We start from the raw sequence: 16,501 nt of genomic DNA on the forward strand, positions 1-16,501 counted from the left end.
CTGTTCCTTTGGGGTCCCTAAAGAAGATAGCCCTGAAGTTCAGTGTCAGAATGCTGTGTATAATTGTTTTTGGAGCCTTGTGGCTATGGTCACCTAGGAGATGCTGTTGCTTCTTTTATATTAGTGTTTTCCCATCATGCTCTGGTGTTAGGAAAGTTTTCCATCTCCTAATATTAGTGTTCCTTTATGTTAACAACCATAGTATACCTTTCAGCTACCTTAGGCATATGGTCATCCCTCCACAGTCTTCACATGCTGCTTAATGAATAAAGTTGATTAGGTTATTTGATTAAATTTGCCTATGTAGCTACAGTTTAGCATATTAGAATTTGGGAAATAGATTTCTTTGTGTCTCAATAATATATTATTATCAAGTTAGTGAATTCAAGCATGTAAATATAACTAATCTAACTAGTGTTCATATCTATTTCTCCATCTTTCCTTTTTTTTTTTTTTTTTTTTTTTTTTGCTTATTATGGAATACCCTAAGAAGTCTCATTCTTGGTGAAAACATAGCAGGTTCAGAAGTAGGACATAGTGTCCCAGAAAGCTAGGGAAAAAACCAGGCAGAACCTTTCCTTAAAGGAATTATCCCATTATCACCATCATCATTACTAATACCAGCAAACATCTATGGAGCTGTTTTTCCATGCAAGTGATTATGTTGCCTGGGACCTTTGTTTCTTATTATGACTATATCTCCAAGAGCCCATATCATTGACCCTTCAGGGCCCAGCATAGTCTTTGGATACCACTTCTTGTTTTCGTAGAGTTGAAAGGAAGCTTGGAAAAACTTTTCTTTTATTAGCCTAACTGAGATAATATTTGTTAAGCACTTGGCTTAACAGGGTCCGGAACATAGTAGGCTTATTCACTTCCCTACTTTCCCCCTCCCCCTATCACTTAGATCGCTAAACAAATATTTAATATATAAAAGTACTTAATATATAAAAATGAATGTGAATCAAGATCCACCAGTGTTCTAGTTTATTATCATTCTAATTATCAGAAGTTTTTCCTTAGCTGAACCCAAATTTGCCTTTTTATAATTTCTACCCATTGTTCCTACTTTACCCTCTGGAGCCACACAGATTAAGTCTGATTCTTATTCCTTGTCATAATCTTTCAAATTGCTATAACATTTCCACTAAGTTATCTCTCCTCTGGACTAAAGATTGCCAATTCCTTTAACTGATCTTAATAATTGTGTCCTTAAGGCCCTTCACCATTCTAGTCACCCTCTAATTACCTTCTAGTTGAACAATTTGCTTCCTAAAAGTAGCACTAAACCTGAACCCAGTGCTTTAAATGTGCTCTGACCAGAGCTGAAAACAGAGACGCTAACTCTCCTCTGGTTTTTCCTGGGCACTCAGCCTTCCCTGCCCATATCACGCCATTGACTTATATGGGTTTTGCACTTCATTCATGCTGCCTTAATCCCAGATAGTTTTCAGATGAATTGCTGTCTGGCAGACATCTGCCCATCTCATACTTGTGCTACCACTGGCCTACAGAATTCAGGATTTTACATTTATTTTACATTTACTCCTATTAAATTATATCTTACTAAGTCTGTCCCTGTACTATGTGGAACCTGTCAAACTCTTTTTGATCTGACTTTCTCATCCATTACATTAGCTATCCTTCCTAGCTGTGTGTCATCTGCAGCATACCCTCTATTCGTGAAAAATATAAGACAGCACAGGATCAAGCCCAGATCTCTGGAATGTTACACTAGAGATATCCTCATCAGCTGACATTGAGCCATTAAGGTCCACTTTGAGATTGCAGCCATTCAACCAGTTCCAAACCTATCTATCTCTTGTACTGCCTAGTAGCCCAACATCTGTGCATATTTTCTATAAAATTACCCAGTATTTTTTCTAATGCTTTACTAAAATCTGAGAAAACTCTGTCTATAACATTGTCCTCATCCATCCATCTGGAAACCCCATCAATAAAGGAAATTATGTTATTTTGGAATGACTTTTTGTTGATATGCTGGCTTTTTTGCAATCACTGCTTCAATTTCTAAATGTTCATTGCTTAATGACACCTTCAGTAATTTCCCCAAGAATAGAAGTTAAGTTTACTGGCTTATAGCTTGTAGACTCCATTCTCTTCCTTTGGGGCTCTGCTCAGGTGAAATCTGGCTGACTATAGTTTGCAGTGCCACATTTTAGGAAATGCATTGATTACCCAGAATGCATCCAAAAGTGGGGACCTTGGATGATGAAGGGTCTCAAGATCATGCCATATGAGAACAGTTAGAAGGAATTGGGAATGTTTAACCTGGAAAAGAGAAGAACCAGTTAAGTTATAGAGGGCATATCCCATTTGGTGGATAAGTTGGTCTAGGTCCATGTTGGTGAACCTATGGCACATGTGCCAGAGGGGGCTGCTCTCCCCCTTTCCACCATGCTTGAAGACATTTCTCACATGACCCACCCCTCCTCCCAGGAGCCCAATAGGAGCACTTCCTCCCTCCCCTATCAGGGGTAAGGTGCTAGCTCACATGTGGTATGAGGGTTGCAGTTTGGGCAATCAGTCTCTAAAAAGTTCACCATCACTGGGCTAGGTGATCCCTGAGGTCCTTTCTAATTCGGGGTTTCTGTGAATCTAGAATAGAAAAGGAACATGATAGTCCTGCTATTTATGGTGCCCTGACCAGATTATATCTAAAGTGTTAGGGCTATTTCATGATACCATATTTTAGAAAGGGCATTAAGTTGAATGGTGTTCAGAAGATGATTTCCATAATCTTGGTGTTTAATGATGGGAAAGAAGAAAAAGGAAGATAAGTGAGTTCACCATAACTGGACATCTTTAAGCAGAGGCTAAATAACCACATATACACACATTGTAGCTACCCTTTTTTCTTTTCATTTAAAAGTTTGTTTTATTAAAAATGTAACATAAGGAGGAGCTGAGCCGAAATTAACGCGAGGGGAGGCCAAGGAAGGTGTATGGGGGGCAGAAGCCGAAGAGGAGTCACAGTGGAGATCGTAGCAAGTGAGCAAGGGCTCTGGAGAGCAGTGAGCACCTGAGTCCCTAGCATGGCGGGACTAAAGCGTCGGGCTAGCCAGGTGTGGCCCGAGGAACGGGGAGAGCAGGAACATGGATTGTACAGTCTACACCGAATGTTTGACATCGTGGGCACCCACCTGACGCACAGAGATGTGCGTGTCCTCTCCTTCCTTTTTGTTGATGTAATCGACGACCATGAGCATGGCCTCATTCGAAGTGGACGAGATTTCTTGTTGGCACTGGAGCGCCAGGGCCGATGTGATGAAAGTAACTTTCGACAGGTGCTGCAGCTGCTACGAATCATCACCCGACATGACCTGCTGCCCTATGTCACACTCAAGAGGAGGCGGGCTGTGTGCCCAGACCTTGTAGACAAATACCTGGAGGAAACGTCAATCCGTTACGTGACCCCCAGAGCCCACAGTAACCCAGAGCCGGGACCTCCCCAAACCCCTAAATCAGTGCCTCCCCACTATCCTGTGGTGTGCTGCCCCAATGCTGGCCAACAGATGTGCATCAAACGGCCAATCAGAGGGAGAGCCACACTTGTAAGTCAGCGGAAGCGCCGGAAATCTGTGACACCAGACCCCAAGGAGAAACAGACCTGTGACATCAGGCTTCGGGTGAGGGCTGAGTACTGCCAGCATGAGACGGCTCTGCAGGGCAATGTCTTCTCAAATAAGCAGGACCCACTTGAACGCCAGTTTGAGCGTTTCAACCAGGCCAACACCATCCTCAAATCCCGGGACCTGGGTTCCATCATCTGTGACATCAAGTTCTCTGAGCTCACCTACCTCGATGCCTTCTGGCGCGACTACATCAATGGCTCCCTCCTAGAAGCGCTCAAAGGCGTCTTCATCACAGACTCACTTAAACAGGCCATGGGCCATGAGGCTATCAAGCTGCTGGTGAATGTGGATGAGGAGGACTATGAGCTGGGCCGACAGAAACTCCTGAGGAACTTGATGCTGCAGGCACTGCCCTGACCCTCCTCTCATCTTTCACAAATCTTGGGGCTCAGCACCCACCTCTGGAGTTCACACACTGTTTGGGGTTTTCTCCATACCCCTCCTGTCACCTCCCTCTCCCCTCTTTTTTAAAGGAAAAGACAAAAAAAGTGGAAGTGGTGTCTCCCTGTCCCCTCCCCCACCCACTGACTTCCACAAGCAGCCTGGGAGTCCAACCTGGGCCAGAAGGAAGCAGCAGCCTTGTCTTGGAGTACTCTTTAGAACTGCTGCTGAAGTGGTTTGGGGAGTCAATAGGAGGTTCTCTCAATTGCCCTCAGGTTTTATGAGGGCTAGTTTTGTTTTGTTTTGTCTGAGAAACCAAAGGGCTGTGGTATAGGAGCTTGTTGGAGAGAGGTAAGAGATAGGGTTATATTATGGAGATTTACCACCACATTCCCTCCACCCTGCTGAAATTATAAAGAACAAATTGAACAACACTTTTAAAGGTTTGGCCTCACCTCCTCACTTGCTCACTCCTGGCCCCTGGTGCTTCCTCTCTCTCTCCCCTATCTCCCCGGGACACAGGTTGTGGATCCATTTCCCAGTCTGGGTCCTTCATCTACCCTTTGTCAGCTCCTCCTCTAGGGAGTAGTGAGAAGAGAGAACTGGGACAGCCCGAGAACCCCTCAGATGTGCACTTTTGTGCACAAGTGCCTGTAATGTATGCAGGATGGGGGGGAAGGGTTGCTGGTAGCACACATTTCCTGAGAAAGGGGTGTGTGTGGCATTTTTCCTTCCATGTTCAAGTGAAAATAAATGTATCCTGCAGCCCAAAAAAAAAAATGTAACATAAACATCAATCCACCTATCTATCTCTTGTACTGCCTAGTAGCCCAACTGTTTATTTAATAGCTACTTATGCTTAAGTTACTTTCAGCACATAAAATAATACAATATTATGTCAGTCACATCCTCTAGGTTTCCTTCAGAATCCTTTGTCTATTAATTATGAGGATACAATTATAGCACATCTAAGATTTCCTTTCAGATAACCTAAGGAAATACAACATTTGTAATTAAAGGGCAGTCAATTAGGGACCAGAAATCTTCATGATTAAAGACAATGTCCCAGCTGCGTTCAACCCCTGTTATTTAAAAGGCACAAAAACCAGCTTTTTACCCCCACGGAACCCCTAGTTCCACACCTCTGACAATGCCCAGGATGGCCAAAGTTTGGTTTTCCTCTGAATGTCGATTAATCTTACATTGGTCTCTATATAAAGCCTTTTGTATAAGGTCGATGCATGATTTGGTCATTGCTCATAGGATATAAGCATAAAAAGATAGGGTGGGTCTGAGAGTCCTTCCAGGAAAACCCTGCCCCCCACGCAAGCCATGGTGAGAGTGTAAAAGAGGAGAACCTCTATGAGCTTTATTCTTCCTTCTCCCTGACCCTTGCCCCCTATTGGGATCAGAGTCAACCCCCCATACCTCCCTGCAGCAGCCAGCCAGAGGAGAAAGGACAAAAGAGGACTTCTTGTAATCTCTACTTTGAAGGTGCCTTCCTACTTCAGGAATGTTGATGAGTTCGGTTTTTACATAAATCTGGAGCACGATACTATACTTTGTGTTTTATAGAAGAGAATCAGCGCCTCTTGCTAACAAATTCTGACATGGACCTCCTGCTGCCTTTCCTCCTCATTTCAAAAGTTGCACCCATCCAGCAGCACAGCCTGACCCTTCTGCTCCTGTTATGTCAGACCCAGAATGGAAGAGTCTTGGTCTTGAACCATATGGACTTGACCAGGTAAGATTATGCAGTCTATTACATCTCCTGGGGAGCGTGTATGACCTTCTAAGGTTTCTGACCATTGATGACCTTTATTCCTTAGAAATGGAGGCTGTATTGTTAGAGTTTAGGGTGCTCTGTCTTATTTCTGATGCTCATGACATCTTTCTAGAGTTCCCTGGGAAGTGATCATTTTGTGCCATTTCTTCCCAAGAAATAACATAGGTGGTATCCATGGCCAGAATAAAGTCTAGTTTCCCCACTTGTGTGAGGGGTTACTTTTTCTTTGAAACACACTTAGTCTGTCTTGAGGGTTTTCTCAATAACAATAAAGAAACCAAATAATCACTTGCTTTTAAACTCTTAATAGTCATTAAATAAGTATTAAGCACTTTTTACATGTGAGGTCATGTGCTAAGAGCTGTTAAGACAAGGACCCCGGTGATACCTCCAAGAAGGGTACTTCCTATCTAGCATTACATGTGGGTACATATAGAATAGTTATACAATCAAAACAACTTTGTATGGGAGGGGCAAGAAAACTTTCAGAAGGGAAGTGACTTTTTTTTAAACCCTTACCTTCCATCTTAGAATCAATATGATGTATTGGTTCTAAGGCAGAAGAGTGGTAAGGGCTAGGCCATGAGGCTTAAGTGACTTGCCCAGAGTCATATAGGTAGGAAGTGTCAGAGGGCAGATTTGAACCCAGAACCTCCCATCTTTGGACCCAGTTCTCAATCCACTGAGCCACGTAACTGTCCCCAGAAGGAAAGGGACTCTTGAGGAAAGCAGGGATTATAACAGGTAGAGGGGATGAGGGAGAGTTATGTCAGGCATGGGGCATAGCCAGGACAAAGGCACAGAGAAGAGAAATATAAGGTTGTATCTGTGAAACAGTGGATGGACTAGCAGGATGGGAACTCAGTTTGATGAGAGGAATAATGCATAAGCAGACCGGAAAGGGAGGAAAGGGCCAGACTGTGCCTTGTATTTGATCCTGTGGGCAGTAAAGACAACACAGAACTGCTTCACCTTCCTTACCTCAGCTTTCCTCCAAAACCTGCCCCTTGTCATAACCTCCCCATTTCTCTTAATGGCTGCACAAGCTTCCTTATTCATCAAGACAGAAAGCCTTAGAGTAATCTTTGACTTTTTCCTCTCTTCTACCTGTTTGTCAAGGTTGCCTCCAGGATCCCCCAGCATCTGTCTGTCTCTACTGCACAGCCACCATCGTCATTCAGGCCTTTCACGTGCACTTTATTGTTAGTCTCATAAGCTATCTCTTGCCTCCTTTCCCATCTCCAATTCTTCATTTCTGCAGTGGAAATATGGTAGCTACCCAAGCAACCAAATATACATGTAAGTCCAGCTGCGTGTCCTACAGGAAGGAGCTCTGTTCACCTATCTAATTAAAACTGCAGGGATGGCTATTCACTTCCCATGGAACAGTTTCCTAGTTCCTGAGGCATTTCACTCAGACATGCATAAAACAATTAATGCATTCTGTTCCATACTGATAACTCTCCCAAATAATGGTAGAGCCATAGAGTAACCTCAGTATATCAATGCCATTCTTCTTGGAATGTGCTCCCCAAGTAACCCATTCGCTTGGCAATGTGTGACATTCTTCAGCTCAGCTTGTGACTGACCTATGAGCATCTAATGACCAGGATTTTTATGGTAGGGAAGGATCGTGGACAGCAAGTCTAGCAAGGATGCCTGTGGTGGAAAAGGTGATTGGCAAAACTCTCAGAACTGAGGGGTTTTCAACACTGAAGGAATTTGGACACTAGTGCTAAGCTGCTGGCTCTGCTTAGCTGGTATAAGCCATTTTTTATGGTTCTGCATCTTGGGAAAAAAACTAGTAATTTTTTTGAGGATAAATAAATAATCACTTGGCTTGATGGACCCAATTAGGCCTTATCACTCCTCTAATCAAATCCCTCTAATGGTTCCCTTTTACTTATGGGATAAATTTATAACTCCTTAGCTCACTATGGTCTATCTCCAACCTGCTTTTCCAGTTTGATTTTTATATTACCCCCTTTTACACATTCTTTTTTCTAACCAAAACAGTGACTAGCTATCTTTGGATCTCATTCTCATTCTTGTAAATGCTATTACCCATGTCTGGAACACATATCTTTCGCATCTTGATTCATTGAAATTGTTTTCCTTGACCAATCTTAAATGTCACATCCTCCATGAAGCCATTCCTGAACTCCCTCAGTTAAAAGTGAACTCTCTTTCTCTCTGCTTAAATTGTTTTTGGTTTATTCCATTTGACATCATATTACACTTATTTTTGTATATATAATAGTGGGCCAAGGGCCAAGCAGAACAAGCCCGATCTCTCCACTGTGTGATAACTCTTATCTGTTATCCCCACTCCACTCCCAAAGCTTCTTCAGAATTAACATCCCCAACTAAATTCAGCTATCCTTATAGCAAGATCACATGGTCTTTCACCATCCTGGTTACCTACTTCTGAACAATCTTTAGCTTATTAGCTCCCTAACTAAAATGTGATAGAACTGAATATCACATTAATCACGTAACTTTGGCTGTGATCTGACTGAGGCAGAACTGAGGAGGAACATCACTTCCTTATTCCTGATGCTATACCTCTGTTAATGCAGCCTAGAATTCCATCAGCTTTCTGGGCCGTCATGACACACATATCCTTGGTCGTATCCCTGATAAGCATCAAAACCAGTATTCAAAGTTAGATCATCTGTCTTCAAGTCCAACATGTTTTTCACTTTATTGAATCAAATGGCCTGTGAAGACAAAGACCAAAATTGCTATTGGTAGTCTAGTGCAAGTCTTCTTCCCTTTAACTCCCAGCCTAGGCTTCTATAGTTTACAGGGGAGAGCTTAGCCCACCCTGAGCCTGGCATCTAACTATAGGACCCTTCATAGCACAATGCCTACTAAGGCCAGCATAATTTTCATGGGGAAGAGGTAGGCCACCAGTCACATTCCATATTATAGTGGAAAGAGGAAGGAAAGTGTCCCTGCTTCTACACTATTAAATTGTCATTTAAGTGCATATTATGGGGAGACATGGAAAAGAATCACCTACTAGGATGGTCAGGAATAGATGGATTGGGTTCCAATGGAGGAAACTCCCAGATCAAGGAGACTGCAGATCCATTGGAGTAAATTTCCAAAAGTACATTTTTAATTTCAGGGAAGGTAAAACAATTATCATAGACTTCCCTCTCCTAATTAATTGCAGAATTGCTTCAATTTCTACTTGAGTTTTTCCAGTGAGTTGGAAACATGAAGTCTATGATCGCCCCATGAGTCCTCCACCATCTCATTAGCCAGTGAAAGAAACTTCAGTCTATTGCCTTTATGCCCACTCTACTTTTTAATGTTGTACAATTAAAAAGAGAGCATGAGAGAAAGATGTAATGGAGCTTCTGTAAAGAATGAAATGAGACTTTTAGGAAGAAGGCACGGCTCTGCACTGTGATCACACCTCTTTGTGAAGGAGTGTACAACCCCTTAAACCTTTTTCCTCACTTGGGGGTGAGAGAGAGAGAGAAGTAGAAGCCAAAAGCAACTAGAGAGATGTTCTTATTTTATCTCGAGGCTCTATTGTATGGAAATGTGTTTTGCATGATAATACATGAATAGCCAAGATCAAATTGTTTGCCAACTCCAGGAGGGAGGGAGATGATTTGGATCATACAATTTCGGAAAACTTATGTAGAAATTTGTTATTACACATAATTGGGAAAATAAAATATCATTACAATATTTTTTAAAAAGGAGGCTCTATTCTGCAAAATCCTGAGGTCTTGGGCCAAAGTCAGGACTTACTGACTTGAATGTCATCAGTTTTCCATTAAAGACAGCAGCTACAATATAATATACACCCATAGGATGGTATTTTTAACAGAACAGCTTAAGAATATCATCAGGATGGAAAAAAATGGGACTCTGAAAATGAAGCATTATGAACCTTATAAAGAGATCTAAGAGGTTGGACCCCTACATTAAAAAAAACTCTTTACCTTCCATCTTAGAATCAATACTGGATATTGGTTCTAAGGCAGAAGAGTGGTAAGGACTAGGCAATGGGGGTCAAGTGATTTTCCCAGGGTCACACAGCTGGGAAGTGTGTGAGGTCACATTTAAACCTAGCACCTCCCATCTCTGGGCCTGGCTATAAAGCCTACATTTAAATTCTTCTGTTTAGATTTTAAAGCCTTCATTACCTGGCCCCAATTTATCTTTCCACTTTACTGGCTTTACCCTCCCCACCCCACTCCTATTCTGCAATTCAGCCAAACTGATGCTCTCTGTTCATCTCCTGTGACACGCCAGTTTCCCATCTCTTTTGCACTGGACATTCTGCATGCCTGACTTCCCTCCCAAATTACCATTTTTAATTACTTTGTATTTGTAATTTTTACATTGTATTTATGCTCTATATTTTTGTATCTACTTGTTTCCCCCACTAAACTATAAGGTTTTTCTCTATAGAGATTATTTTATCCTCTGTACTTATATCCCCAGAGAGACAAATTTCATCACACATGTGAACTGTCTTAGTTACACATACCTTCTGGGAAAATACCAAGATAGAATTACAAAATATATTGGATGAATTACCTTGTTTTTAATTAAAAAAAAATTTTTGGAAACCCTTAGCTTCTGTCTTGGAGTCAATACTGCAGAAAAGCAGTAAGGGCTAGGCAATGGCGGGGTAAGTGACTTACCCAGGGTCACACAGCTAGGACGTGTCTGAGGTCAAATTTGAACGTAGGACCTCTCATCTCTAGGCCTGGCTCCAAATCTACTGAGCCACCTAGCTGCCCCCAATGAATTACCTTTTGCTTGTTTGCTTGCATACTTGCTTACTTTTTCTTTTTTTTTCTATTTTATTTAATATTACATTCATTTCTGAATATGCTTCCCTAGAGAACCACCTCTCATGATAACAATTTAAAAAATAGTTCATCAAAATCAACAGAATCTGCAACCCAACTCACCAAAAGGAGAAGTAAGGTCTATTTTTTCATCTCTTCTTTGCAACCAAGCTTGGTATGAGCGACCACCTTGAATCAATTGTTTTCCAGATTTGTCTCCTTCCCTGTTTTAATCTTGTGTTTTGTATTAGATCTGTTGACATTGATCTTCTGTACCAGAGATTCCAGGGGGATCTTAGATAACTGTGAAGAAGACTTTTATGACAGCAGGGATACATGAAACACACTCCTGGGAAAGTTGTAGGCTCTTTTTTGGAGATTAATAAAAATGGGACCAGATCTTGTATCTTTAAGCTATGTAAGATGTTCACTCACTTGCCTAGAAATAGAAGAGATTTCAGTATAATATATCTATGTTCAAAATTAGATACATCTTTGATGATTGCACTCAAATAGTTTATACTTCTGAGGGTACGGATTGGTCAAGGAGCCAACTCTGTGTTTTTTTTACAGGTTGCTGCAGGTCTTTGTGGCATTTGTCAATTCTTCAGAAGAGAAGGATGCTCAAACTGTGATACAACTACTCAATGGCTTAGCCCTGGAGGAAAGGTAATTTTTACTTTTGGGAATGGCTATTCCTTTCTCTTCAATTTCTGGTCTTCTGTATCATTTTTAAGCCAAGAGTAAGAACTAGAGTAAGAGGTGGACCAGGTTGCAAATTAACATAATTATAGTGTCAGTGGAAGTGATGATTCCTTCTAGGAGTTTCCTGTTGAAGTTAACAAACATGTCTCTGTGGCCCACAGCTTGTTTCCTTGGACCATAGTGGCTCTGTCCTAAAGAGAGTATTAGGAAATTGTAATGTCTTTGGCATAATATCTGTCACTCAAGAGAGGGCCAATAGGCTTCAGAAAATCACTTTCTCTCCATTAGCACTGATTATCACCACCTCTTGAATAAACAGTAGCAATCATCATCATAGCCCTTTACTTGAATCTAATTAGGGGAAGATGGGAAACTACATAGATCTTGGGGTCTCAGTGTTTGTGGTATTTTCCCTAACTTATTTGTATTATCATATTTTTTTAAAAAGAGAATCTTGGGGAGGGAGGCAGCTAGGTAACACGGATGGGTAGAGATGGAAGGTCCTAGGTTCAAATTTGGTTTCAGACACTTCCTAACTGTGTTACTCTGGGCAAGCCACTGAACACCCTTTGTCTAGCCCTTACTGCCCTTCTGTCTTGGAACTGATTCTCAGTTTCAATTCTAAGACAGGGGGTAGGGTTTTTAAAAAGAGAGAAAGAAAGAGAGAAAATCTTAGGCTGGATAGTTTACAAATGCCCACTTTATGCAAAACAGTCAAGCCCCTATACTTGGAGGAAGTGTGGCAGACAGGATGGTTAGAGGATATGAGGAGGGAATGTATAATAATTCTTCTATCACAGCAGAAGAATGTTTGCATCATGGGCTCCCCCAATGATTTGTGATAAGTAAACATCTTTGGACTTCATCTTATGTTTGCATTGCATACAGTATATAGACTCAGTGAGAGATGGGATAGGGCAGTTTGCAAAGGGTAAGCATCCTGGCAACTTATACTTAGGACAGTCTCCATCTAAGATTTGTGGTTTAATATCAAAGGCAGTTCTCTAGACGTACAAATGTAAAACCACATATCAAACTAGAGCTATTTTTTCAGTGTATACGAGACACATGCATACTATTTCATAAAGTCAAAAGATATCATTGGTTGTTCTGTTATCCACAATGCAGATTTATCTTATTTTGTAAATAAGAGTGATAGCTGATTTTTCCCACCCACAGATTCAAAACCAAGCTCCAAAGCAACCTAAGTGCTCTTCTCACACTCATAAGTATGCTGGTAAGCAAGGTCTCATCTTTATTGTTGGTAGCAAACATACAGAGAAACATGAAAGTAATTGTTTAGAAATGATTTATGCTGTCAAACAGAGACCTGTTGTCTCACAGGCTGATTAATGATTTGCGCACAGCTGGAATTTACACAAATCCTTGGTTAAGAAAACAACTTCAGTTGGGGCAGGTGGAGGAGGCATATGGATATGTTTTGTTAGCTCAGGGCAGAAAAAGCTGGGTTTGAGAATACCTCTCAAGTAGCAGGTTGAGAGAATTTAGCAGCTTCAGTCTCTTAATCACACTTATCTATATCAATGCAGCTTACAAAGCATGCCACCAAATGTCTCCTTGATCTTTAGGATGCTGTTGAACACCCTCTCCTCCTGAATAACTGGATAACTAGATAATAGTGATCTGGATTACTCTTAAGAAAAACTATGCTTTCCTGGTTGCTCACTTACTTCTTTAACTTTCTCTTCTCTGCCTGATTTGGTGGTGCCTGGATCTCTTCCTCACTCCTTTAAATACATATTCTCCAGAATTCTGTCCTTGACAATCTTTCCCTTCTACATGCTCCCACTCAGAATTGTCCATTAATATATTAATGTAATAATTAATTAACTAATAACTCATTAATCTCCATGAACCTCAGCCATCACCACTATGTGGATGACTCCCCGGTCTCTATCTCTAGCCCTAACTTCCCTTTTACTCTCCAGGCTTACCTCTCCACCTACAGTTCCCACTTACTTCTGAAATTCACTGTGTCCAAAGCCAAGCATATTGCTTGAACCCAAATTTGCTCTTACTTCATTTTTGTCAGCAATATCACTGTTCATCTAGTCTCTCACTGAAACCGTGTTTTTATCTTCGTTGATGATCTTTTCCTTAACTTTTGTTTCTAATCAGTTACCAAGTACTTTCAGTTCCACCTCCATAATATCTCTCCCATTCATCCCCCTGCCCCATTCTAGTGCAACTACCCTGACCCAGGTCACTTGTCCAGGCCCCCCACATGGATTATTACCAAAGCCTCAGTAGATCTTTCTGTCTCTGTTTTCCTCTCCATTTCATACTCCTGCCAGAATAATCTCTTAGGGATATAGCCAATTCTGCCTCTTCTGTCATCAGAAATCTTTAGTGGCTTCCTCTTGAACACTGAGAAATTTTTAAACTTGTTTGCCTGCATTCAATATCCTCCACACTGTTCTCTATGCCTCATATTCCTTCCCCACATTCTTTGCCCTAGCCAGAGTGACCTATTCTCTTTTCCTCTAAATATACCCTCTGCTTTTTCATCTTGTCTTGTGCCTGGAATTTTCTCCCTCCCTCTTTTCCTCATCTTTTAAAACCCAGCTTGAATGCTATCTCCTCTGGAAAGTCAGTTGTCTGTGTTGTCCTGTTTTCATATCATCCCTTCACCTCAGACCTCTCACTGTGTTTTGCACATCTCTGATACCTATATTGTGTTTTTGTGTATTATAGTTATCTATAATGTGTTTCTGTATATGCATGTTAATAGACTGCAAGCCTCATGAGGGCAGGAACTCTGTTTTTTTCCTAAACTTTGCATTTTATCCCAGAATTTAACAACATACTCTGTACTCAGTAGAACACTTAGCATTTGTCAAATTTATTTGAATAATCTACACCTCAGTAGGACCCTATTTGGGTTAATGAAGCGGAGGGTAGAGTAAGAGTAGCTGTTTCCTAAAAGGTCATTTGGAAATTTTCTTGATTCCCCAACAAATGCAGACCTTTCTGCTACTCCTGTGCTGAGGGGCATCAGGCAGAATTGGGATCCATTCTGAATCCTGGGCCTTTCATCAATATGTGAGAAGTGACCATAATAGTTTGCTGTGGCTTTGTCTTTGAGGAGTCATTCTCTCTCTCTCTCTCCTTCTTTCCCTTTTTCTTAAAGAAAAATCCTGAGAATGCCTATCCATCAATTCTCTGCCAGTGCATTGCCATCATGGGAAACCTCAGTACTGATGCTACTATCAGGAAACAGATGTCTGATTGTGGAGAATGCTGGGATGCATGCTTGGGTCTCATGGTAAATTAAGTTTATTATTTGGAGCTAATCTGTTAGTCTCTGTGGGGGCCATTACTTCCTCCTTCTCTGGCATTTCCCTGTACTCTAACTCTGAAAGTCTTGGAGTAAGCATGCCATTGTCTTTTATGGACTTAGAGAAGGGCTGATGTAACTGTAAAAGACCACCCCTTCCTTCCAACCTCCACCTCTTAACCACGTGTCACCTAACCAGGGTGGATCTAGCCTATTAGATTTATTTTTTTTAAGGTTTCCAGATAAATTTCCTTTCATTATTCAATGCCTTGGGAATCATTCTCTTTTGAATATAAATTTCCTATTTTGCAACATAAGTTGCAGATTTGGAAAGATTTGGAAAAATTACTTGTTCTAGGGGAAAGGTACTTAGTTCTAATTGCTTAAGAAATGTAATAAGAACCTTAAAAAATGTATAGATTGACCCTGAAGGTATGGTACACAATGATCGTATAGTAATTATTTTTTGGTTTCTAAAGGTGAAGTGTGAGAAAAATGTTGCTCAGTTTCGGGAAACCTTATATGCCACTCTCGGTCTCATGATGAATTTGTCTCTGGAGTTTCTTTCTATAACTGAGGTATAGTATTCTGTCCAAACAAGGTGCAATCCCTAAAACACACACTATTCCATTTGGTCTATTTTTAATTTCCTAAGATATAAAAAGAATATTATGGGACTGTCTATTAACTGATCCAGTACTGGCAATGGGAAATTAGAAATGTGATTAAAAGTTCTACTAGACTCCATGGCTCACTTCACTGAGAGGGGTATGATATTTTGATTTGTATCTGGATGTGCTATGAAATTAAATTTGAGCTGGAAGTGATGTTAGAGGTCATCTAGTCTACCGATGCATGAAACTGGGATCATGGAACTAAAAGGGACCACTTCATTTTACAAATAAGAAAACTCAGGCTTTTGGAGACTGCCCATCAGTAAGCACTTATGAAGCATTTTCTGTGTGCTGTGCTAAAGGCTGGAGATGCAAAGAATGTCAAAAACCCTGCCCTCAGGTGCCCCACATTCTAATTAGGTAAAGAGCAATGAAACAACTGTGTTTATATGCAAGATAAAAACAGTATAAATGGGACGATCCAGAAAGATCTCTTGGAGAAAATGGAATTTGAAATTAGTCCTAAAGAAAGTCAGTTTAGCAGAGTTAAGGATGGAGAGCATTCCACACAAAGAAGCAGTCAGTGAAAATGCACAGACCCTGGAAATGAAGAAGGACAGAAGAAACACAAACACCAAAACACACACACACACACACACACACACACACACACACACACACACACACACACACACACACATATAAATGGAGAACATCAGTAACTATTAACCTCCATGTTGCCTACTTTACCTCTTATATGAAAGTTTTATGAAAGTAATCTATATCTGGGCAGCTAGGTGGCTCAGAGTATAGAGAGTCAGAACTAGAGATGGAAGATCTTGGATTCAAATCTGCACTCAGACACGTCTGTGTGACCCTGGGTAATCCCAATTGCCCAGCCCTCACCTCTCTTCGGCCTTAGAACCAATACTTAGTATGGAACCTGAGACAGAAAGTAAGGGTTAAAAAAAAAAAAGAATACATCAAAGTTATCCTTGATGAGGCTATCATTATGGTATTGTCAGGCTTTCTCAAGCCATTTTGCACAGTAGACTATATTTTTACCATTACCCAGCACCAAACACAGTTGCTAGCACAAAACTGATGCTTAATACAACTGAAAGATGTGGAGAATTCAATAGCCCATTTAGTTTATTGTTTCTTGATTATAAAATATTTGATTTGGCAAAGCAAGATGCAGCCTCTCATGCAACAAAACATCACTCATTTATATGCCC

At 40.9% G+C, this 16,501-nt stretch overlaps 2 protein-coding genes across 2 annotated transcripts in view; both read left to right on the forward strand.

Moving 5' to 3' along the window:
• The window catches only part of TTC12 (tetratricopeptide repeat domain 12), a 54,536-nt gene that overhangs the window by 23,952 nt on the left and 14,083 nt on the right, over positions 1 to 16,501 (forward strand). The window contains exons 13-17 of the mRNA XM_044666322.1: positions 5,613 to 5,781; positions 11,220 to 11,315; positions 12,531 to 12,597; positions 14,503 to 14,637; positions 15,129 to 15,227. Of these exons, the coding sequence (XP_044522257.1) occupies positions 5,613 to 5,781; positions 11,220 to 11,315; positions 12,531 to 12,597; positions 14,503 to 14,637; positions 15,129 to 15,227 (566 nt within the window). The remainder of the gene's footprint in view (positions 1 to 5,612; positions 5,782 to 11,219; positions 11,316 to 12,530; positions 12,598 to 14,502; positions 14,638 to 15,128; positions 15,228 to 16,501) is intronic.
• Positions 2,997 to 4,104, forward strand: LOC123239054 (death effector domain-containing protein-like). Its single transcript, XM_044666323.1, has one exon. The coding sequence runs from the start codon at positions 3,057 to 3,059 to the stop codon at positions 4,011 to 4,013; it is 957 nt and encodes a 318-aa protein (XP_044522258.1). The 5' UTR covers positions 2,997 to 3,056; the 3' UTR covers positions 4,014 to 4,104.

Source organism: Gracilinanus agilis, chromosome 3 (assembly GCF_016433145.1).
Source record: "Gracilinanus agilis isolate LMUSP501 chromosome 3, AgileGrace, whole genome shotgun sequence".
NCBI lineage: Eukaryota > Metazoa > Chordata > Mammalia > Didelphimorphia > Didelphidae > Gracilinanus > Gracilinanus agilis.